Raw genomic sequence first — 24,451 nt, 5'->3', positions numbered from 1 at the left:
CTGCTGCCTGGACCTGACTCTTGTTTTGTACCAGACTATGCTTGCTTGCTGCTTGCCTTGACTTCTAGCCTGCTCCTGGTGTCTCCAGTCTGCTGTCTGTCCTGACCCTGGTGTGTCCTTGTTCTCTCATCATTGCCCTAGGGACCTATCTAAGCCTTGCTGGCCGCCAGAACCCAAAGGCTGAACCTGCAGGGGTGGCAGCTGTATAGGTGAAGCTTCAGTTTGTCTCGCTTCAGGGTGCGTTTGCCCGCTGTTGGCTTAAGTCTCGAGGGTTCGCTTATAAGGTTGCGTTAACTATGCCACAGCACCAAGAGCTTACTTCCACGCCATTCAACACACAGTCCCTCTTTTGATTAATTTGCTGGGAAAAGTACTCTGAGGGTCCTCTTCACAGAGATCTGGGTAAAGAGATTTGTAAACAGAGTACTTGATGCCATATTTTTGATCCAGAGTTTGGATACATTTGCTTCTAGAGAAGGAAGTTTTTCTACTCTTCCTTTCTCTTTTGGTTCTCCTTTTCCGTTAAGAGTTTTATCTGTGTCTTTATTGACTGAGGACCCTAGGGCCCAAGGTCTCTGAATTGGGTTTGGATCTGAAGGGGTACAGTCTTTCTTTCACAAAGACCCTGAGGAGTAGTAGATGTTCCAGATGTCCTGTTGTTCCGAAGTCCTGATGATCCTGAGTTCCGTGTCTTCCAAGTGTTCCAAGTTCCGTGTCTTCTGAGTCTTCCAAGTTCCGAGTCTTCCAAGTTCTGAGTCTGCCAGCTCTTTGAGTCCTCCAGATGGCCACCCCGAGGGTAAATCTGTATAGATCTGGTTCCTGTTTCCTGTCATTGGAGCCTCGTTTGGTTGGATCCCCTTCTGGCGCTTGTCTCGCTCCCATGTGGTCCGCGACCAGCCTCCCTAGGTTGTGTAGGGTGCGCAAGCGGACAGTGTGGTCCATGACCAGCCCATGACGGGCTATATAGGGCGCCAAGAGGGACAGTGCCCACCTCTACCTTCCAAGTTCCAAGTCCTTGTCTGAGTCTTTCCAAGGTCCAAGCCCTCATCTTGTTCCTGCCCTCAGCCTCTGTCTGGCCTCACGCTCTTGTCATTCCCAAGCGGTGGGTCCAAAAGGGCTTTCAAGTGACTGGAGGGCTACTCATGTGACCAGCATTACGTTGCTGGGTCACACTGGTGCGTGTAGGTCCAGCGGAGGCTGATCCTGCCTTGTTCCTGCTCTGAAGTTCTTTGCCTTGGTTCCAGTCCTGCTTTGTTCCTTCTCCGCCCGTGCTTGCATACTCTAACCTCCCACGGTGTGCCTTGGGGCTCCTCCCTGAGTCGTGCCATGGTTCAGGGGCTCACGCTCTCCCATGAGCTAGCGGCTGCACCTGCATCAGGATCAGAAGGTCACGGTCGCAACAGCGGTCTAGAACGGGTAAATATGAATCAGTTATTTACTCTTTCAGTTAATAGAAAGACTAGGGGGCACTCCATGAAGTTAGCATGTGGCACATTTAAAACTAATCGGAGAAAGTGCTTTTTCACTCAATGCACAATTAAACTCTGAAATTTGTTGTCAGGGGATGTGGTTAGTGCAGTTAGTGTAGCTCTGGGTTTAAAAAAGGATTGGATAAGTTCTTGGAGGAGAAGTCCATTACCTGCTATTAATTAAGTTGACTTAGAAAATAACCACTGCTATTACTAGCAACAGTAACATGGAATAGACTTACGGGCGGATTTTAAATGCCCTGCTCGCGTAAATCCGCCCCCTAATTCTCGGCGCCCTAGGCACAGGCCTAGCTCGCCTAGTGGTTCCGCCGGCCCTGTCCACCATTAGTACATATAAAAAAGGAGACAAAGGATAGCCATTTCTAGTTCTACCCTACAAATCAAAGGAATCGGACGACCTACCATTTACTAAAACCCTTGCCTGAGGTCCAGTGTATAATAGCTGCAGCCAATGCAAAAAGAAAACCCAAACACATATTTCCTCAGTAATGCCAAGATTTTTATATCCACATTTATGTGGGAACTAGGCCTATAATTCACAGGTTTCGAGAGATCTTTGCTTTTTTTTAGGAAAGACAACAACTGTAGCCTGATTAGCTTTAGACAAGAAAGATCCATGCCGTAATTAAGAATTAGACAACTGCAGCAAAGAACTGAATAAATCACCTCGAAGCATTCTATAAAATTCAGGTCTGAATCTATCAGGGCCCGGGGCTTTCCCAATTCTAAGGATCTCACAACCAAATCTAGCTTTAATAAAGAGATCGATGCTTTTAAGGGTGAATTTTAAAAGTCCGACATGCACCAAAACCGGGAGATAAGTGAATATGTTGAGCCAGCGTGTGCTGAGTGGCTTTTAAAAGCTACCTGAGTACACGCTGTAAGAGATCTTGGGTGAGTCCTGAACTATATTTGATTATCAGATTTAACCAAGAACCTTGTGATATGAATTCGTTAGCTTTAGGGAGCATATACAGACACTTTTATGAGGTGATCAATTAGTTTATTAGCAGCATACGTGAAAACAAGGGTAATATGATACAATAATTCTTTTTTTGGTTTTATTACAGTTTCATTTTAGTTTTACAATGTAAGCACTGTCAGGTAAGATAATCAGAATTTAAAAGCTTTATCTTTAAGCTTATCTTTCACTTAAGAATTATGCAATTGCCACTAAATTAGCCCAGCTGCAAGGTAACTTATGCCAGTGTTCTCACCCTCTGAGGTACTGTACCAGTCCATGGTCACTGCTGTAAAAGGACACTGTCTCAACACTAGGGATTATTCTAGCAGAATCCCTTTTAGCGGATGACAGATAAAACCCCCAAAATCTCACAGATGTCTCCATGAGATAAGACAGCAGAAAAATGGTAAAAATCACTAATTGGCAAAAAAACTATTTAATGGGATCTGGAAAACAGTTGCATTCATGTTAATGAACACCTATGCTGAGTATGAACTCAGTTTTAGCCGACAAGTCACAGTTATAGTGACTGGCAATAAGTTCTGTTGATAAGGCTCTCTTGGCAGAGCTTGGGAAATCCATGGAGAAAGCCATGGGGAAAAGCCATTAGGAAAGGCGTTTTTAGATTGTCCCTGGAATAATGTCCTTTCAGAATAATCTCATATGTTCCAATCTGTCTGGTTAACTCAGATCCTTTTCTCCGAGTTTTTCTCTTGAATATTCAGCTCCATAAGGGTCCAAGGTTATCCAGATTAGATATTGCCGCCACCTATAGGCACAGGATTGGTGGAATGCAAATGATGTCGTCCAGACACCAATGCATAGGAATATTCTCATATGCTAATTGGAGACCATCAGCAAAACAAGTATTAAAATACCCATTTCATAGCTGGTCTTCACACTGGATACAAAGTTTTGCCAAGGACGTTTTCAGTTTTGGTCCAAGGTTCCTTCTCATTTGGGAAGTGATAACAACACTCTTATAATAAGAAACAAACACAGTCTTTTCTCCTTTGTGTGAAAAATAGTCCCATATAAAGTTGCTAAAAATATCACATTGCAGCAAACTCCATGTTTGCTTTGCTTTTAGGCCTACATTTTTACTCAGTCCATGTCCACAAAGTTCATGATGCACATCCTGTTTAGGGCCACTGGTGTTTACCCTCCTGCTGTGCGCACACATGAAAAGTTTCAAAAAATGGAGCGGGGCGTGGGCATTCCTGTATTTCATCTTCAAATTGGTGCATAAATATTTATGCGCTCAGGCACACGCCGAGTTTCCCTACTGTGTAACTTTACTTCGCTATGGAGGACATGTAAGTAAGAAAATAAAGTTAATAGATATATCAGTGGGGTTTTAAGGGTTGGGGCTAACAGGGGAGAAGGGAGGCTTTTAATCTAGAGGGGGTTTGGAAGTCCTGTCCCTTACCCGGGCGAACTGGGAAAACTGGTAATGGCGTTGGCACGCATATCTATTAAATTCCCATTACTTCCGCGGTGCAAGTGGCATTTGCACGCATAGGTGCGAGTCCACTTAAAATTGCATGCACATGTGCCCGCGGTCAGGGTATTTTATAACATATGCGCATATATATGCGTATGTTATAAAATGTCCGCATCCCTGGGCGTGGGCCAATGAACGTGCGCACTTATGTGCCCGCCCGCCTGCCTGTCTCAAAGTTACCGTCTTAAGTTCTTCCTTTGGGACTTAGACAATTGCGGCATATTTTCAACGGAATTCTCTCTAGACTCGGTTGAGGCTGTACGCTCAGCATACAATTTGCTATAATACTCTACAAAAAATGTTGAGATGTGATCAGTGTCCCAGACCACCTCCCCCCTCAAAATTGACCACATGGGAAATATCTTGAAGTGATTGTGAACTTTTTACCAATCTGGTCAACAGTTTACTAGTCTTATTAACAAATCTAAACATCATAGAATGTAAGCCTCTGATATAACACAACACTCTCTGATGCAAACAAAAATTGAACCTCTTCCTCATTGATTGCATCTTCTCCTATGCCTCAGATAATAAATCCCATGCTTGTTGCTGTTTTAAAGAATGAAGCTACTGAGTAAGGTGGGGAATCTCCTTATCTCTGTCTTTTCCGATGCACAACATATGAAATGATTTCCTCACGAAGAATAGCTTTTCCAGCAGCCCATACAATAACTGGCGACATATCCGAGGTTCAATTATTGTCTAAATATTGCTGCCATTTGTCCTTCAAGATTGCAGCAAAGTCTTTATCTTTGAACAAATAAGTGGAAAAATACCTGTTAAATGATTTGGACCCCCAATTTCCTATTTGCAGCACCAGTGAAATAGGACCATGGTCCAAAATGGTTATGACTCTCAATAGCAGCCCATTGCACAATAGGAAACAGAAGAGAAGAGATTTAAAAAATCCAAGCATGAGTATCTGTTATGTGGAGGAGAATCAAATGTAAAAGCCGCTTCCCCAGGATGCAAGACCCTCCATATATCTGAAAGTTGCAATTCTCATATTAAAAATGGCAGGCCCATTCCCAATTTAACGTCTTTCATTTGTGTGGCAGGCTGAGCATCAATAGACAGTTCTGATACTAAATTAAAATCCCCTCCCAAGATGATCGCCTGATCTAGGAATTGACTGACCAGAGTCACCAACTGTGAAAAGAATGTATGGGAATAAACATTAGGAGCATATACATTCCCCAACAGAAATTTTTTTTGTTTCGTAAAGGGATTCACTACTGAAAATAAACCACCCTTGTGGGTCAGTAATTGTTTCCCCAATAACAAATGTCAAGTTTTTGTGTATTAAAATAAGACCACTATGTTGCCTAGTTGTGAAGGAAGAAAATATATATTGCCCTACCCAATCGCATTTTAACTTTTTTATGTTTTTCTGGAGATAAATATGTTTCTTGCAAGAAAGAAGAAAAAATGTGCTTTTTCTCATTTAAACATATTAATAGGTGAATTTTAAAAGCCCGGTGTCCACATCAATTAGAGGATACATGAATATGTCGGATTAGTGTACAATACACGTACAATTTTTTTTCCCCAAAAAAGGGGCGGGCGTGGGCATGGTCTGGGCGGGGCATGGGCGTTCCTAGGTTTCACATAGTGCATGAATACTTTCACGCACAGGCGCACTGGGGTCCCTTGCCGTGTAACTTTACTTCTGCTATGGCAGGAGTGTAAGTCATAAAACAAACAAAAAATCAGATCAGAGGGGTTTTAAAGGTAGGAGCTAGCAGGGGAGAAGGGAGGCTATTTAACCAGGGGGTGATAGGAAGTCCTATCCCATACCTGGGCAAACTGGGAAAACTGGTAATGGTGTCGGCACGTATGTTTATTAAAATCTCCCCACTTACATGGTAGAAGCAGCATTTGCACGCAAAGGCGTGCACCCCCATAAAAATGCACGCTCATGTGTGCGCGGTCAGCCTATTTTATAACATGCGTGCATATACGTGCGTATTTTATAAAATTGCGCGCTCCTGGGCACGAGCTGGCAAACGTAAGCGCATGTGCGCCTATGCGCCTGTTTAAAAGTTACTGTCTGAGGATTTTCTTCCTTGTCACCAGAAAATGTACCCAGTCTACAATGAGAGAGCATGCCTTGATACCAGCCATTATCAAACACAGGAGCGAAAAATACATGAGAGACAGAAGTGTCCAGGACTGCATTAAACACTAGTTAAAAATCAAATAGGGATGCTCCCCAGTCTGGACATCCCCAGCAAATAAGGAATACATACAGAAGTGAGAAAGTACAAGAAAATATCATAGTCAACATATAGAATATTAGCCTTAAAGACGCGATTGTAATGTTCCAGCACCAGAGAAGAAAATGTTTCTCACAGACACACTACATCAATCACATAAAAAAACATAAAAAAAACTATCTGCCCCAAGAGACCATATCTTCAATCTTCACTCTTCTCCAACTAAAGATATATCCTGCAGGGCCTAAATATATTCAAAAACAGAACAACCAGCCCAACGTTCCATCATAGCAGGACTGTATGAAAAATCACAGGGACTTAATATGAGGCAGAAAAAAAGAAAACTAAAAAAGAGAGAAAAAAATTGTTTATGTCATCGAGATCAGCAAGTTCCTACCTTGGTGAACAGCTAGTAGAAAGCCTGGATTTCATGACTGGAGAACCCTTCTTTATAGGTAAAGTAGGTTATGCACCTCAATAACAGTTGTCAGAGCTTAGACTAGAAACATCTAGCGTCTCAGCCAATAGGATAACAAACTTTTGTAGAAAGATCAGTAGTATCCCATTGTTATAGAGAAAAGCAATTAAGGAAGATCAAACCGAGATGACAACTACCGTATAGAAAAGAGCTGCCTTCACTACCTACCGTCTGACGACAGGCAGCAGGATTAGTCAGAAGGATATTGCAACCCACAGAGAAAAAATAATAATCTGTCCAAATAGTAAGTACAAGAAAAATAACAAGTTTGGAGCACTAAGCAGAGTAGAGCATTTCCAAATAACGCAACATCTGCTCTTAGCTTGTAACAGCCCAGTTGATAACAATTCCACTCAGCAAGCAGCGACAAGAGTTCTGAGCCCTCCAATATAGCTCATTATCTTCGGGCAGGGAGGACTGCACAGCAGATCTCTGAAGAGAATATATATGTGCTTATGCCACCAAAGATGACAAGCTCAAAGCATGATAACTAACTAATGAAAAAATAAAGTTTGCAGACTGAATTTATACCTCCGTAGAGATAGCTGTGAACACAAGCACTCGACTAATGTAGAGTGTCTCTAAAAAATGCTGGGCCTGCTCTTTAGTTTATAACAGTTGCATTTTGCCATTGTAAATGAAGTATGTTCAAGTGGGGAACTGTAGAGAGAATTTTAGGCTCTTCTCCTTCTGATACATCTCTTTACAGGGATATATGCCTACAAACCTCAGACACTCAAGCCAAGTAATCATTGAAAATTAACAGTTTAGTACCTTGACAAGTCAGTGAAGCATCTTTTTTTATATGCTCTCATTAACTGAATTTTGATAGCAAGATTCAGTATTTTTGCTATCACTGTCTTGGCTTTAGACATCTCCTTCTCTGTAAGACCCAAGAGGATGAGTGCATTCCACAATGACTGGCTCAGTCTCCAATGACATACCGAGAGCTTCAGGGAGCCAATACTTGCACAAAGTTTAAAAGCTCCGCTTCTTACACCCCTTCAAGCAATCCAGTGATGCGGATATTATTTCACCTGACCTCTGTTTTCCTGATCCTCAATTCTCTGCAAAAGCTGTGTATTCTCCCTCTTTATTTCAGCTAGTTGGTTTGAGAGCTGATCTGAGGACATTTCTTGCACTGCGAGTCTACTATCCAGGTCCATGATCTGCAAAGAGTGGTAATCAAGCACCTCTTTGATTTTTCTTCTGAAAAGGCCTGAAGTTTAGATCGTCTTATCATTTATTACTGCCGAGATGATGTTTTGAAATTTCTTTGATCACGTCGTCTTTGATATCTGAGCTCAGTCTCTCCATTGCAGTCAACCATCTTGAGTTCAGATGACTTTATATTTTCCTTTAAATTTTTTACTCCCTTGTCCGACATATCAATCTGCCAAACAGTTCACTGTAGCAGGAGGGGGATGTTGGTTTCACAGCATGTCCCGGTTAAATAGGGTAGTAAAAATAAAAATAGCAGTGATAATCATAAGGCCCTGCTGGAGCTCCTCTCGCCCACAATCTTTCAGCTCCCGAGAATTCCGGAAGTCTGATTTACAGTCCTTCCTGACTTTTTAAATTCTTGCGCTTCTACTTTAATTGATATTTTGTTCTCTTTTAAAGCTGATCTTAAGAATTTTATTGTCTCTGTCCAGCATGGGTGAGGCCATAAAGTTATTTGTAATCTTTGGGGCAGGAACCGTGCCTAGCTCTTTGATCTCCTTCACTTCTCTGGATGTGGATTCTTTGAATAGGGGCAGAAAGGAGTCCTCTCAGGTCCCACTGCGGGGTGTCTGACTTCCTTGGCTGAATTTCCTGGGCTAGGTGAATTTCTACTTGGTGCTGTGTGCTGAGTGCCAAAGAATATACAGGGACCACTGGGTTAGTGTCCAAAAATTAGTCCTGGGGAAATTCTGCGCTACTGCGGAGTGCAGAGTTTGTGTAGAATTCCCCCCCGCTCGCGGCGAAGAAGGTCCCCAGCATGCTGAAGAAGAAAGCCCCCGGTGCACCAGTCGCGGTGAACACGAAAGCCCCCGGCATGCCGAACATGAAGGCCCTGGCATGCCGCAAATGGTGCGCGAGTGCCAATCGCGGCAAACATGAAGGTCCCTGCATGCCTCGGGATGCACTCCATTCACAGCAAAGATGAAGGCCCCAGTGAGCATGAATGTATGTAGAGAGGTGTGTGTGTGTGTGTAGAGGGGGTGTGAGAAGGGGGAGGGGTATGAGAGAGAGGGAGGGGAAGATAAGAGATGAGGAGGGGTGAGGGGTGAGGAGTGAGGAGTGAGGGCGAGCAGGGGGAGGGGGTGAGAGAACAGGTGAGTGAGCAGAAGGGTGGGGGAGAGAGAGCAGGGGGGTGTTTGAGTGTGGGTGCTAGAGAGAGGGAGCCTATATGAGGAGACTGTGAAGGAGTGTGTATGTGTGTGAGAGATTGGGAGCTGGTGTGTATGAAAAAGGGATCCTGTGTATGTGAGGGTGCTGGCTTGTGTGAAGGGATTGTGTATGTGTGAGAGAGAGCCTGTGTGAAGGAGTGCGTGAGAGAGAGACCTAGGTAGCCTGTGTGAGGGTATATACGTGAGAGAGAAAGGGAGCTTGTGAGAGTGGGCATGCAAGAGAGAGGGACCCTGTATGAGGGGATGTGTGTGTGCGAGAGAGTGAGGGAGCCTATATGAGGGTGTGTGTATGTGCACTAGAGAAAGGGAGCATGTGTGTGAGAGAGGGAGGGACAGTACTGAGAATGGGGCCAAACTCTGGGAGTAGAAATAGAGTGGAAGGGGTTGAGCCCAGAGATGGAGGGGAGAGATATTGGCAGGTGGAGGAGCTGGGACCTGAGAGGGCAAAGTGGCCAGGGGAGTAGGGAGAGAGAGTGAAAGGGACACTCTTACAGTGAATTTCTAGGGAAATTCTGCTCAAAATATTTAAAATTCTGCATCTTTAAGTAATAACTTTTTTCTCTATTAATTTAAACTGTAATTACTTAAGGACCGTCATGTAAATTGTGTTATTTTGACCAATATAAAGTTTGCTGAATTTTGAAGAATTTTAAGTTTTTGTGCACAGAATTTATATTTTTTTGCGCAGAATTCCCCCAGGAGTAAAAAATAATACTTTAGTGTAGACAGCATGGTTAAATGGCACAAATAAATGCCACAGTTCTCTCTTTTCTCTTTCTCTTGGTATTCAGTTCTTGTCCCCTCTATCTGTGCAAGAGTCTTTGGTAAGGCAAGGGATCCAGCCACCCTCCTGGTTTAGGATTAAACAGTGGTCCTCCCTGGTGGAAAAAAAATCTACCCTTGCCACAAAGAATTAATGTCCCTACCTCCCCAGAGTTTACTGAAGCCTCCGAGTGGGCAACCTCTCCTATTTCAGATGATTTTCGTACTCTTTTGCTGGATGTAGATCCTAGGTGGGAGGGATCCTGGATGTAACTGCAGGTCCACCAATGAGTGGAAAGAGAGACAGAAAATCCTTCCTCTCAGATCTCATAAAATATAATTAATCAGGGATTGCTCATTTTGAATAGCAAAGACATTTTTTTCTTGTCTAGGTTTCCACTTTTGAAGGTCCATGCTCACTTTCAATTCAATAGAGTGAAAATAGTGATGTTTGTTCAGTCAAGTTCATAATTTGGGCTTCTTTATGGACACTAATTTATTGCTTTGGATTCAGGTCAAGAGTGTGGTAAAAGTTCTTTTTATAAGCTTCATTTATTGAAACATTTGAAACCATTCCTTTCTGAATTTAATTTAACAGCTGTCCTGCATGCGTTGATGATTTATACTACTGCAATGTCTTGTGTGTTGTTTTGCCTCAGACCATATTAAAGGTACAGTGCAAAACGCAGCTGCACAAATTAGTACTGGTGTGAGTATTCAGGAGCATATTTACTTCTATACTGTTTAGGTTACCTATTAGCTGACGATATAAGTTTACGATTCTATTGCTCATCTTTGAGGTTATTCATGGCCTAGCTCCAAACTGTTTTAATTCAGTGTTAAAGATGTACCAACCAGCTCATATTTTGAGATCATAGAATGTATTAATTGTACCTTCAGTTTGTCAGGTTTGCCTTTTAGAATAAAGGTGAGCCAGTTAATATAGTGTATCTGGACTTTTAAGAAAGCATTTGAAAAAGTACCACATGAGAGACTTTTGACGAAATGAAAACATCATGGGATAGGAGGCAATATTCTATTGCGGACTGTGAACTAGTTAAAAGATAGAAAACCGAAAGTACAGTACATGCGTATGTTTCAGCTTGCGTGAATATTTCCAATGCAAGAAGATGCATACTTTCTCTACCCATTTTATAAACATATGTGTGCATATTTTAGTTGTGTAAAAAAAGTGTAACATGTCACACGTAATAACCCTGTTTTATATGCGGAAGCAGGCATTTTGTAAAGCATACCAGTTTTCTGATACCTCCTCCAGTTCACTCAGTCCATCTCCAGTTCACGTAGACCCTCTAGCACTTTACCCTGAACCCCCACCCTGACCTCTCAGCCCAAAACTGTAGAGAACAGATGAGTCCGATTTCACTTGCGCGAGTCAGTTAGCAAAGTGTAAAAGTGTACAAATAAGTTCGGTAATGTATATGCAAAATGGCAACTACCATGTGCACTTCTGAACCTTGCCTCTAAACGCCCCAGCTCAGCCCTTTTATCCGCTGGTAAAATGTGGGTGTGAAATGTAAAATACATGCACACGGTCAATGTTTATAACATAATATTTACTTTGTATATGCTACTTATGTGAAAATTACTTCAAAGTTATTTTTATAGGCTTGCTTTGGAAGAGTTGGTGGTAGGGTCATAATGATTGTTGAATTTAATGATCAAAATCTCTGGTGGTGGGGGGCTAGGGACCTGAAAATGTAATTCGGGGAAGGGGGTGCAAAGTTAAAGTTTGTCTAGGGCAGTGGTTTCCAAATCTGTCTTGGGGGACCCCCAGTCAATCAGGTTTTCAGGATATCTGTAATGAATTTGCATGTAATGACAGCAATGGATGACATTGTATCGCATTGCATAGGCTTTTGTAGGCCATAAGAAGCTAGAGGTATGTTTGCATCAGCCTGCAGAAGCCAAAAAAAACAAACATGAAGGCGTGTCTGTGTTGGCACGTACAGGCCAAAAGCATCATGTAGCTCTCTGTCTGTTATCTGGTGCAGAGGAAACAAGCTACAGCAGTGGGCTGCCAGCATCAGATTAACAGTGGGGTGGGATGGAGGAGAGTGCTAGGGTTGGGGATATTAGAGAAGCTGGCAGCCAATATGGAAAAAAAATAAAAGGGGACCCATCCACAGAAGTTTGCCTAGGGCCCTATAAGTGGTCAAAGCTGCCCTGGCCTTGTTGCCTTAGCTGAAAACCTGTCATGTGTGTATGTTCTTTGTCTTTGTCTGTCTGTCTTGACTACATTGTAAGCTCCAAGGAATAGGGACTGGCCGTGGGGAAGATCATTTTCAAAAGAATTTTCGTGAGTAAAACAGTGTTGGCCTGTTATAAAATACCCTGCCTGATATGCCAAAAAACGTGCACGTGTATGTCACGTTTCCCATAAGTTTTTCCAGAGTAAGTGGAGGTATTCCTGGGGTTGGGGTTCGGTCTTCCACGCATTCTTTTGGATTTTAAAAAGTATGCATGTACATTTTCATGGAATGTTTGTGCAGACATTTTAGTGGGTGTAACGTGTGCCAGTAGATTTGGTGGGATAATTTTCAAAGCAGACTTGTGTGCATAAGTCCACTTTGCAAATGGGTGTAATTTACATATGTACAGTATATGCTGGCTAACTTAGGTGTGATACTACAAAATCACCCCTAAAATGTCTTCGTATACATTATACAAACCATGATGATAATATGATAGTGGCAGAAGCCTTTGTATAGGTACTAATACACCTAACTGCATCATGTGTACCATAAAACATTAAGCCTGTTCATCTCTCTTTCCTAGAGAAATCCTCTCCACCGTCACCTCCCCTTCCCCTGTCTAGTTTCTCTTACCTCCCTCAGGTCTGCTTCTGCTCCTCTTCCTCCATCTTTTGTGTAGGACCTTGACTTTTCCTCTCTATGTCCTCCTTCCCCTCCACATGCACTTCCACCCCTCCTTACTTCTTTCTCTGTCATTCTGCCTCACTCCTGCCCCTCTCTCCCCCCTCTCCCTTCGATCTTTTCTGTTTTCCATCTTCCCCACATTCCCATACATTAAAAATAGTTGTGGTAGGCCTGTAAAAGTGCCCGAGGGGTGCAGCTGTGGCAGCACTGCTCCCACAGAGCAGCAGGGAAGGGTAAGGATCATTAGCATGGTCTGCACACATAAGTGAGGCACCTTCCTTTCTCATGGTATTTTTCAAGTTTCTGCGCTGTTGTATTTTTTTTTTTAAGTCCCAGAGGAACCTGATAATTTTCATGCAAATACAGAACTTGGATTCAATACCCGGCGAGTTCCCCAATATGCCGGTTTTTAAAATCGTGCTGCCCCCCTGTAGCCCAGACATCACTGCCAAAATCCATAGCCAGGGGCCCCCAACCTCGTCTTCTTTCAGAATGTGGTATACATGTGCCCTGAGCTTGGCCGCCAGATGTCACCATTTTGTTCTATAAAGCATCCTCTGCAGTTTCCGATGCCCCCTGCTGACCTGAGCGGCAGAAAACGGGGCTTAGGAATCAAACCCAGATCTTCTGCATGGCAGTGTGCCAGCAGGCCAGCTTCAGCTGCAAGATTAATTGGTTATATGGCAAGGAAATTGTTCTTTTGCCTCCACTAGTTCTTGTCCCATTATCTTTTCAAATGCCTCTTTAATTTCTGATCATCGGGTCCACCCTTCAACTGTGTACCACAGAAATCAGCAGTGTGGGCATTTGTGCCCCAGGTAACCAACAAGTATTGTCTATGTCTAATGGTGCTGTGTTCCTGCTGTAATGAGGAAGGAGCTGGGAGTTACTGTAGTTCCACCCTATCCTTACCCTACCAACAAAAAGAAAATCACAGACATAATTGAAACCTACATTATGAAGACAGTAATTTTATTCCATTACTTTAAATGAGAATGACTTGGTGAGATCTGAGCCAAGTAGCTGTAAAATTTTATAGAAGCTAAGAGCTCATTCACAGAACCAAAAAAAAAAGACTTTGGGAGCATTAAATAGCAAATAGCTGAACAAATGAATTTGATGACAGTGAGGGAGGAAGAAGGAAGAATAGGGGAATCACAGGGCCCACACTTAATTGGTCTCCTTTCTGTGTCTGCCTAGATCTCTCAGCTGATTACCGAGACAGGCCGAGAGGGGCTGACTGAAGCAGTACTGAACCGCTACAATGCAGACAAACCCTCTTTGTGCAACTTCCCTGCTTCTCAGAGTACCTGCGTGGCTAGCGAGACATCTACAGGCACATCCGTGGCTGCTTCTTTCTTTGCCAGGTAAGGCCCTGTCACTTCTCTTGGCTAACTTTGGAATAGTAACCACTGTCAAGGAGGTTCACTGCAGGACTTTGAATTTCTGGCCTGAGAGGAAAAAGAAACATGATCTTGCCATGCAGATTTCACACGCATGGCATGTGTGTGTGCTAGTAAATATTTTGGCACATTTGGTAGCTGCATTTTGGAGCCAGCAGGGCTGGCGGAAGCACTAGGTGAGCTAGGCCTGGGCCTAAGGTGCCTAAGGTTATTAGGAAATAACTTTGTCAACTGTTAAATTTTCAGTTTGGCAGTCCTGCTTTGGTTTCCAGAAATAAATGGACTATATTATGTTAGGCAATTGTGAAAGTCTGACTCAGCTGTCATTTGAGAGAAAATTAATTTCTGTACATAAGGAGAGCTAAATTTTGGCCTTCCCATTGCTAGAGGTTTACACCTGGCCTACAGTAAAATATGACCCAACCTAATATGACCATTAGGGGGTGCGAGCGGCAGCGGCAAAGAGGAATGGGGATTCGAATCTCCACTCCTCTTTGCCGCTGCCGCTGAAGAGAGGTAGGATCCGGGGCTGCGACCGGGGATGGGGGTGCGCAAGGCAGAAGGCACTAGGGAGCCTAATCCCTTTGCACTGGACCTGGTAGCCAGTTGTCTGTTAACTGATAGGTGGCCTTCAGTACATATCCACTGCCTTTGCATTAGGTTGGGTAATATTTTACTGTAGGCCAGGTGTAAACCTCTAGCTGTGGGAAGGCCAAAATTTAGCTCTCCTGTCCTGTGTAGGACTCCTTGAAGAAGAAATTGCAGAGCTATTGGCTGAAGAATGTTTTGAAGGATTAGTTACGAGGGGTAGATTTTAAAAGCCCTAAGTGTGCCAAATCAGGGAGATATGCGCGTCTCTCAGGCTGGAGCGCAATGTGCGTATTTTAAGAAGCGTCCATGGACGCGCATATCTCCCGGTACGCTCACAAAAGAAAAAGCCCAAAAAAGAGGCGGGGCATGGGCGTGGTCTGTGAATTTAAATAGAAACCAGTGTGTAAGTATTTTTGCGCACAATCGCGTGCCTGGGTCCCCTATCGTGTAACTTTACTTCTGTTATAGATGGCGTGTAAGTTGTTATAAAACAAAAAAAGCTAGGCTAGTCAGCGGGGTTTTAAGGGTTGGGGTAGGTAGGGTAAAAGAGAGGTTAGTTAGCTAGGGGGGTTAGGAAGTCCTATCCTGTAACTGGGCAAAGTGGGAATGAACTGGTTTAACTGGTAAGTGTTGATGCACATATATATTAAAATTCCCCCCACTTACGCGGTAGAAGTGGCACATGTGCGCATCCATATAAAACTGCGCACACGGTTACGTGCATCCAGCTGATTTTATAAGATGCATGCATATATGCGCGCATGTTATAAAACGGTCACGTCCATGGGCACAAGCTGGTATACGTGCGTTCATGTATAGCTTTTGTAAAGATACTGTCCCTGTCTCTACCTCAGTGATGGAGGGGACATAGGAAATGCGATGATGGTGAAGAAGAGCAGGCAGTGCTGGCAGAAAATGTGACTGATGCTCCTGGCATTGTTTCTCAGGGTCCACCTTTTACCACATAAGACCATAAGATATGCCATATTGGATCAGACCAAAGATTTATCAAGCTCAGTATCCTGTTTCCAACAGTGGCCAATCCAAGTCACAAGTGCCTGGCAAGTACCCAAACATTAAATAGATCCCGTGCTACTAATGCCGACAACAAGCAGTGGCTATTCCCTATTAATTAATAGCAGTTTATGGACTTCTTCAGGAACTTATCCAAACCCTTTTAAAACCCAGCTACACTAACTGCCTTAACCACATCCTCTGGCATTGAATTCCAGAGCTTAATTGTGCGTTGAGTGGAAAATAATTTTCTCCAATTTGTTTTAAATGTGTTATTTGCTAACATCATGCAGTGCTCCCTAGTTCTTGTATTATCTGAAAGAGTAAATAACTGATTCACATTTACCTGTTCGAGCTCTTTCATGATTTTGTAGACCTCTGTCATATCTCCCCTCAGCCGATTTTTCTTCAAGCTGAACAGCCCTAACTTCTTTAGCCTTTCCTCACAGGGGAGCTGTTCATGCTCTTTATCATTTCTCTGTATTTTCTCCAGAGCAACTATATCTTTCTTGAGATGCAGTGACCAGTATTACACACAGTATTCAAGGTGTGGTGTCACCGTGGAGCAATACAGAGACATTATGACATCTTCCGTTTTATTTTCCATTTCCTTCCTAATAATTCCTAACGTTGTTTGCTTTTTGACCACCACAGCACACTGAACCTATGATTTCAATGTAATATCAACTATGATGCCCAGATCTTTCTCTTGGATGGTAACTCCTAATATGGAGCTTAACATTGTGTAACTACAGCAAGGATTATTTTTACCTAAATGTATCACCTTGCACTTGTCCACATTATATTTTATCTACTATGGACACCCAATCTTTAAGTCTCACAGAGTCCTCCTGCAATTTATCACAATCTGCTTATGATTTAACTACTCTGAATAATTTTGTGTCATCTGCAAATTTGATCACCTCACTCGTAGTACCCCTTCCCAGATCATTTATAAATATATTTAAAAAAAACGATCCAAGTACAGATCCCTGAGGCACGCCACTGTTTACCTTTCTCCACTGTGTAAACAGACCATTTAATCCTACTCCTCGTTTCCTGTCTTTTAACCAGTTTGCAATCCACAAAAGGACATCACCTCCTATCCCGTGACTTTTTAGTTTACTTAGAAGCCTCTCATGATGGACTTTGTCAAACCCCTCCTGAAAATCCAAATATATCACAACTACCTCAACGCCAGTGCCAGCATCCACCCCCAAGATGTAGAGAAGGGATCATGAAAGAAATCTGAGATCTGGAGGCACTGCAAAGTCAAACACAACCATCATTTTGCTCAGTGTATTTACTATGCTAAAGATGTAAGCCAAGGCAAACAAGTGGGGCAGCTTACAAATACTGGTTTTATGCACTGGCATCTTGGGAGGGTGGCAGTATTAGTCAGGGGACTCCTTATTCCAGTCAGAGGAAAGTGGTTGAAAAGGGGAAGAGTGTTCCTCAAGCTGATCCCAGACCTTCAGCCACTTCCGGCAGTCAGGCGCTAAGCCAGCAGCCTGACGGTAAGCCAGAAGCCCCCTGCCATGCGTCAGAAGCGACAACCAGCCATGGAGGAAATGGAATGGTGTTTGGTAGCACTGTCTCAGGGTAGGAGGCAGGTAGCATCAAAAGTTATAACAAAGAGCATAGGGGAAATAATTACCCTTGTTGACCATCCTCTGCAGGTAGTGGAAAATGTGGGCTTTAAGCGTCTTCTGCAGGTTTAAACACCAGATTAAAAGTCCCCTCCCTGACCACCTTAAGTAGGAAGGTCATCCCCTGCCTTACAATCAGTGGTATAGTCGCATCCAGACGCTGCTGGCGAAGGCAGAGGGGAGTAGAGTGTATTTCACCGGCGACATCTGGACCTCCACGAAGGTTACGCACTCTTATCTCTCCCGGATGGCACACTGGTGGGACCTTGCTGAGGAAGGGGCAGGCAGCAGCTCTAGCAGGGATGGAGCATCAGAGTGCAGGGGGGGGGCTTTTACTGCACATTCAGTCAATGGATGAGTCCCATACCTTGGCTAGTATTCTATCAGCCATAAGAGAGATGCTGGGGGGCTTACCATCACGCTGAGCTGATGCTCCTGGATGGCTCAGGCAGGTAAGTGCAGCGGACAGCCTGGGTTCTGGACTCTTGAGGAAGGAGGAGGCCTTTAAAATCAGGAGACCTGTGGCGCAGCCTCCGGCAGTGCACCCCTTTCACCCGGTTCCCTTTTACTAACATGGGGAAGAAGAGAAAGTGGGAAATGCTTACTCCTGCTTCTGCTTCAGCTCTGGTGAGAGGTCCCCTCAATGACCATTCGATTAGAGCAGCCAGGTGCGTGAGTTGGAGATTCTTTGGGAAATGTATCACTTAAGCACTGGAGCTGCCACCCCTCCTCCTCCTCCTTCCTCTTGAGGGAATAATGAGGTATCTGCCTTAGGGTGCAATGTTGCCTTTGAATTAGAAGGTGGTACTACAGAAATAAGATCTATCAATGCTGGTCACTCTATTCAGCCTGCTAATTCTGTTCTTGGAAGTGAACATAATGAGTTAAGGGCTCCTGTTCCAGCTGTGGTTACTCATGTGGCTGGGCCAAGTGTTGTGGGAACTGAGGACAATTTCTTTGAACCAAAGGTGGTTACCCTTAAGAACATTTGGTGAGTGGTTTTCCCAGACAGAGACTTCCTTGATTAATACTGTGGGTCAGTTGTGCTCCTTTGCTACTGGTACAACTGCTAAACTGACCGATTTGGATACTACAGTTGGTGATCTTGAGAAGCAGATGGCATTATTGGCAGAGAGGGTAATTGATGTACATTCATCTGTAATAGCTAATGTGAAAGATTGCTTAATCTTACACAGCAAATTAGAAGTATTTGAAAATAATATGTTGCAAAGAATCTGTGCATTTTAAATTTCCCTAAATTGAGGTTAATATCCTCAGATGAATTATTCAAGAAATATGTAAGGGAAATACTTCATTTTTTTACCAGATAAAACTATACCCTTATCTAGATGTTTTTATGTAGCAACATCTGTTAAGGATATTAGGGAAGAGGACAGTATGGATATATTGGCTCCTTTTGATAGTGATAATGTCACCACTTTTCTCCAAGATTCTTCTGATAACATTACCACTAGAGCCACTTTAATTGTATCTTTTATATATGACCGAGATAAAGATTTAGTACTGAAACTATATTTTAAGAACAAGAATGCAGTTTTTTGTGGGTCAAGTGTTCAGTTATTTCCTGATGTATCCCAGGAAACCCAAATACAAAGAAAATCTTTCCTGCAGTTAAAGCCACAGGTTGTGTCCTTGGTGGCATCTTTTTTCTTGAAGTTTCCCCAGCAAATGTATGGAAACTTATTTGGGTATTTGATATATTTTTATAGATCCTACACACTTGGAGACCTTTATCACGAATACATTCTCTGTTAATTAGTAAAGGGAGGTTTGGTTTATAATGCGATATAATAATGTTATTGATCAGCTTGTGATTGCATTTGGTTTAAATTGATTTCCTTTTTATTAGAATCGCTTACTGTACCTCATATATGAGTACTTGTATCTAGTCTTTATGAATATTTATATTTGATACATTGTTTTCTTAATTTGTTTTCTTCATATACAGCTGTGATATTTCCTGATTTTTTTCTCATTTTGTTGTGATGGAAAATTCAATTTAAAAAAAAAAAGAGATGCTGGAGGGTTGGGAGCTAGACTGGAGAGCTTTTTGTTCTTGTCGTAATAAACCCGGATAATTTCCCGGGAAAAATAAAAAAACGAAAATGTTACTGACTGAATTGCATCGTGCTTATGCTTTGGAGAAACTTTAAGATTTTTCGGTGAAATGTACTGTTATGTGCAGCCTAACTGCAGCACTCCGTCTTAGACAAACTCTGGATAGAAAGATTTTCCGAGGAACATTAACCAAGATATGATTCTAATGTCATTTCCATAACCACACTATAAATAATCAAATCAGTTGATATTTCCAGTACTACACATTGGGTGATAATTCCGCAAATCGCACTAACAGCCGTTAACGCGATTTGTGAATGCAAATTTTTAATTTTGTATTCAGGGGGCAGAGTAAATGTAAAGTAGGGAGGATTTATTGTGTGCTGAGAAACAGCCACAGTCAATAACTACACCTCTTTCATTTGTGTTACATTCTGTGCTAGAGGCTGGTAAAGGTTTATTGTGGTTCACAATGTTGAGAGAGGGAGAGAGAGAGAGAGTGAGAGAGAGAGAGACTGACTTGCTATAGTGCCTCCTCCCTACATAGGTATTTGTATCCCTATGGGAGGCCCACCTAGTAACTCGAGGTGGGGTTTAGGTATGAGTGTAGGGGGTTGGGGGCCACTTTGACACTCAACGTGAGATGTACGAACAGAACAGTGGTCTCTTGTGAAGATTTGCTGGCCTTCGGCGTGAGGAAACTCACTCCAAGATGAGATTTGTGCAATGTTCTCTCCACCTAGCTTGATGGACACTCTGCTAGGTGGAGAGAACATTGCACAAATCTCATCTTGGAGTGAGTTTCCTCACGCCAGCAAATCTTCACAAGAGACCACTGTTCTGTTCGTACATCTCACGTTGAGTGTCAAAGTGGCCCCCAACCCCCTACACTCATACCTAAACCCCACCTCGAGTTACTAGGTGGGCCTCCCATAGGGATACAAATACCTATGTAGGGAGGAGGCACTATAGCAAGTCAGTCTCTCTCTCTCTCACTCTCTCACTCTCTCTCTCTCTCTCCTGAAACATCATGAACCACAATATATACTGGCAATGTAGCCCAAATTGGGCTAATAGTGCAACTTGCAATAAGAGCTTTTCACATAGCTGATATCGCAATTTGCAATACACATGCTTATTAGCATAAGGTACACCCCTTTTTGGTATCGCATGCAATATTGGAAAATGAGGCCCATTGTGCCCGAGAACATACTCTATAAATTATACAATTTTAAGAGCCCCTGAAGCAGCTGAAAGGGCGAATCTCGGCCAAAGTCGGGTGGGCATTGTTGTATTGAATACATTTTTTTTCCAAGGCATCGGTCTTGTTTTTGTTTTTTCTCACATCTGGGAAAAATAAAGAACAATAAAAAAACGAAAATGAAGGCCCCTATTAGTACTGAATGTGCACATTCATATCAATGCCCACTTTCTAATCATCGGTCCCTCAAATTGCCAACACTTTTTTGGTTATTTTTGTCTTGCATGTAAAACAGTTTTATTTAAAATGCACAAACATTCTCAACTTATCTTGACATGATTTTTCCCGACATGGTCTGTGTTTCAGAACATAGAGATTCCTGCATCAGGAATCTGCTTTTAGCAGGCGTAAATCTGCCAACAAAGGTAAAGGGGGGGGGGGTTTAGATAGGGCCGGGGGGGGGGGTTAGGTAGGGGAAGGGAGGGGAAAGTGGAGGGAGGATGAAGGAAAGTTCCCTCCGAGGCCGCTTCGAAATCGGAGCGGCCTCGGAGGGAACAGGCAGCGCGTGCTGGGCTCGGCGTGTGCAGGTTGCACAAATGTGCACCCCCTTGCGTGCGCCGACCCCGGATTTTATAAGATACATGCGGCTACGTGTATCTTATAAAATCCAGCGTACTTTTGTTTGCGCCTGGTGCGCGAACAAAAGTATGCGATCGCGTAAATTTAGAAAATCTACCCCATTATTTTTATCCTAGTTATGTTCTCTGTAGGCCACTACCCAGTCTCTGTTTGATGTAATTGTTTCAGCCTGCAGTTTGATGTAAACCGATATGATGTAACCACTAATATCAGTATAGAAAGGCTATAAATAAATAAATAAATAAATAAATAAATAAATAAAGATTGTGGTAGAACCATTTTGGTGATATTTTCATGAAATAAAATTATAAGAATTTTGGGGTTTAACATTTAGGAAGATATGTGCATCTTTTTTTTTTTATCCTAAGCAATTAAGAATGTTTCTTTCTACTAACATAATGTCTGTAGTGGTTCCCCAAAATAGCATTTGTATGTCTGTCGTTTGTGAGCAATATTGTTTTGTATGTTGTAACTTATAGATTATATTTCCCTTTAAATTTATTTCTTTTTTTCCCTTTTATTGGGATCTATAGAGCTGGAACTTGATTTTTTTCTAACTACCTTAGTGGTTTTATCTATTATAGTACTTGTAATTGTTTCCAATTTTTTCCCACTTGCTATTTGAATTTGTAATTTAAAATGCTGTAAATAAGAAATAAAATAAACTTTCAGCAAAACATTGGCCTGGATTCACCATTCTAGTGCAGAATGGTGAATCCCGTGAAAATGGGGGGCAGGCCTGCGAAAGCCGGCAGCCATCGCACCACCGCGGTATCATCGCTGCTGGCTTTCGCACTCAATAGTGCCACCATGAAAGGTGGTGCTATTGGGCCCGCTACTGGCGACGATAACGTAATTTACCTTATCGCCACCAGCAAAGACATCGCTGCGTCCGCCTCCTCGCTGCCCCAACTCCTCCCCTCCCCGCCCCGACTCTTCCCCCGGAAAGCTATCGCACGCGAAAAAGGCTTAGAAAATGACCCCCATTGAGAGTAATGTAGCTGAAACAGCATAGAATGTGATGAGGCAAGACTGAAATTAGTGCTAAGGAGAAAATGAGATGCAGAATTTTGACTCTTAGGCAATCAAAGAGGAATTATTAGTGATGCAAATTGAAAGAATCATTTTCCACCTATCACAAAGTTTGGAACATCCAAGAGATCCTTGTTTTTATTTTTGTTATTGTAAACCCCCCAGCTACTCTGTAAGGGCAGAAAATCAAATATTAAATAAATCCATAACTAAGAAGGAACTGGAATGTCAGATCGCTTTGAAGTTATTTCTTGAGTCGTGTTGAAGTTGCCTGAGAGTGAAGGATCAGAGGTTCAGTGAACTACTATAATTCTAGACCTGCCAAAACGTTGCGTTGAGCTATGCTTCATTAACATGCCTGTGAGAAAGTCAGGCGCTTGTAGAGTCTGGAGCTGTGTCTGATTGAAGCATGGTTAATAATGTGAATGGGATGGAAAATACTATCGTACATGGGTCCAGATAGAACTTAGTTGGGTTTAAATGCAACAGATCGAGAGGACCGGAGAATGATTACAATATGGGACAAGTTCCTGATTTTCAGATCCTTTTATCTTGTCTCACAGCAGAAGCATTTCCTGAAAACTTCAGGGATTGGCCCCTTGTTTGACAGTGAAGTGAATACATTAATATTAAGTGGCGATAGCTTTCAGCAGTACTGGCAGCTTATAAAAGCACTCCTGGAGCTGGGAGGAGGAAAAAAGCCTCAGTCCCCCTCCTGGCTGTCTTGGGGAGTTTCAGGGCAGACTTCATGCCTTCTGGAGGGATGGGAGAGGTAAGATGAGAGGGGCTGTGAGCCCCAGACTGTCTTTTTTCTTGGGCATTGGGAAGGGATTCAGAGGGGCTGTCCGCCCTGGACTTTCTTTCTGAATTGGGTAGGAGAATGGAGTAGGGTTTTGCTCCTGCCGGTACTTAGTACCAGAACCTTTTCCCCCTCTGCATCAGTCCCAAAGAAATGACAGGCAGGGAAGGACTGGATTAGAGAGCAGAGTAGCTCTATTCTGCTCCAGTCTGTTCTCTGCAGGGCTCAGGACAATACAGGGGCCTGTCACTTACAGTAGCACCAACCCTGTATGTCATGACCAGGGATAATATAGAACAGCGCCATAACCTAGTAATTGTCCATATTATTAACCCTTCTGTAACTGTAATTTTAATTACTGGGGTCCATATTCAGCCGCATGCTGCTTCAAATATTGCCACTTTGCCATTTAGACGGATAACTTTTCAGTTATCCGTCTAAATGGCTTTTGAATATCGGCATCACTGTTGTTAGCACTATTATATATTCTTCTTCTTTTTTTTTTCTCCTTTTAACCACTTTATGTATTCCTTTGGCACCAGTGGAGTTCTTTCGCTCGCACTGGTGCTTTTCCCATTCCATGACGGTGGCAGAGGAGGTGCAGCTTTCTTATACCTAATACCTGTAGGAAGGAGAATGGGAAGGGGGGAGGAGGGAGAGATCATGCTGTGCGTGAACCCTGCAGTCAGTGGTAGGGAATGGGGCTATTTTGGGATTTGGGGCACTGGACAGTTGCCCCAATTCTCCTCTACCCCTAAGAATGGCTGGCACCTTTCTTTCTAGAAAAAAAAGCACTGGATAGAAGAGAACTCAGCCGGCTAGCACTGAATTTGGCTGCCTAAGGTAAGCGTTCAGTTTTTTTGTATCAGCAAGTAAGTAACCATTTTTAAAACTGAAGTGATAGGCTGTACCTTGAGTCTCTGAGTGCACTCATGTTTCCAAGAGTGACAAATTACCTCATGCTCCCTGTTTCTGATTTGTTCATGTCGACTATGATATCACAAACGATGTAAGACATTCTGTACTGAAAGATTCAAGGAGATTGCAAGGGAGCGGCAATAACATTTTGATTGATACAGGGCATGTATGACTACTTGCCCTGCGTACTTTTGAAATATTGCATAGACACAGAAGTTATAAATTGGTTAAGAATAAAAGTTATTAGGAGTTAGAGGCCTTTGCAAAGTGAGCTGATGATCCTAGTGTTCACGTCACCAAAACAGCGGGACAGCAATAGTATAATAAATAGGAAGTTATTTGGATCTCTTAGCAGAGAGGCACATCTGAAGAAGAGACCTCTGTGTTTTGGAAAGCTTGCGTATAACTTCAACTATGGA

At 42.9% G+C, this 24,451-nt stretch overlaps 1 protein-coding gene across 1 annotated transcript in view; it reads left to right on the top strand.

Annotated features, from left to right (window-relative positions):
- KIF26B (kinesin family member 26B) overlaps positions 1 to 24,451 on the top strand; it is a 905,724-nt gene that overhangs the window by 309,660 nt on the left and 571,613 nt on the right. Inside the window, 1 exon segment of the mRNA XM_029593952.1 lies at positions 13,908 to 14,074. Within this exon segment, the coding sequence (XP_029449812.1) occupies positions 13,908 to 14,074 (167 nt within the window).

This window comes from Rhinatrema bivittatum, chromosome 3 (genome assembly GCF_901001135.1).
Source record: "Rhinatrema bivittatum chromosome 3, aRhiBiv1.1, whole genome shotgun sequence".
Taxonomy (NCBI): domain Eukaryota; kingdom Metazoa; phylum Chordata; class Amphibia; order Gymnophiona; family Rhinatrematidae; genus Rhinatrema; species Rhinatrema bivittatum.
Note: the sequence above shows the minus strand (reverse complement) of the source record. Positions and strands in the feature narration are given on the sequence as shown.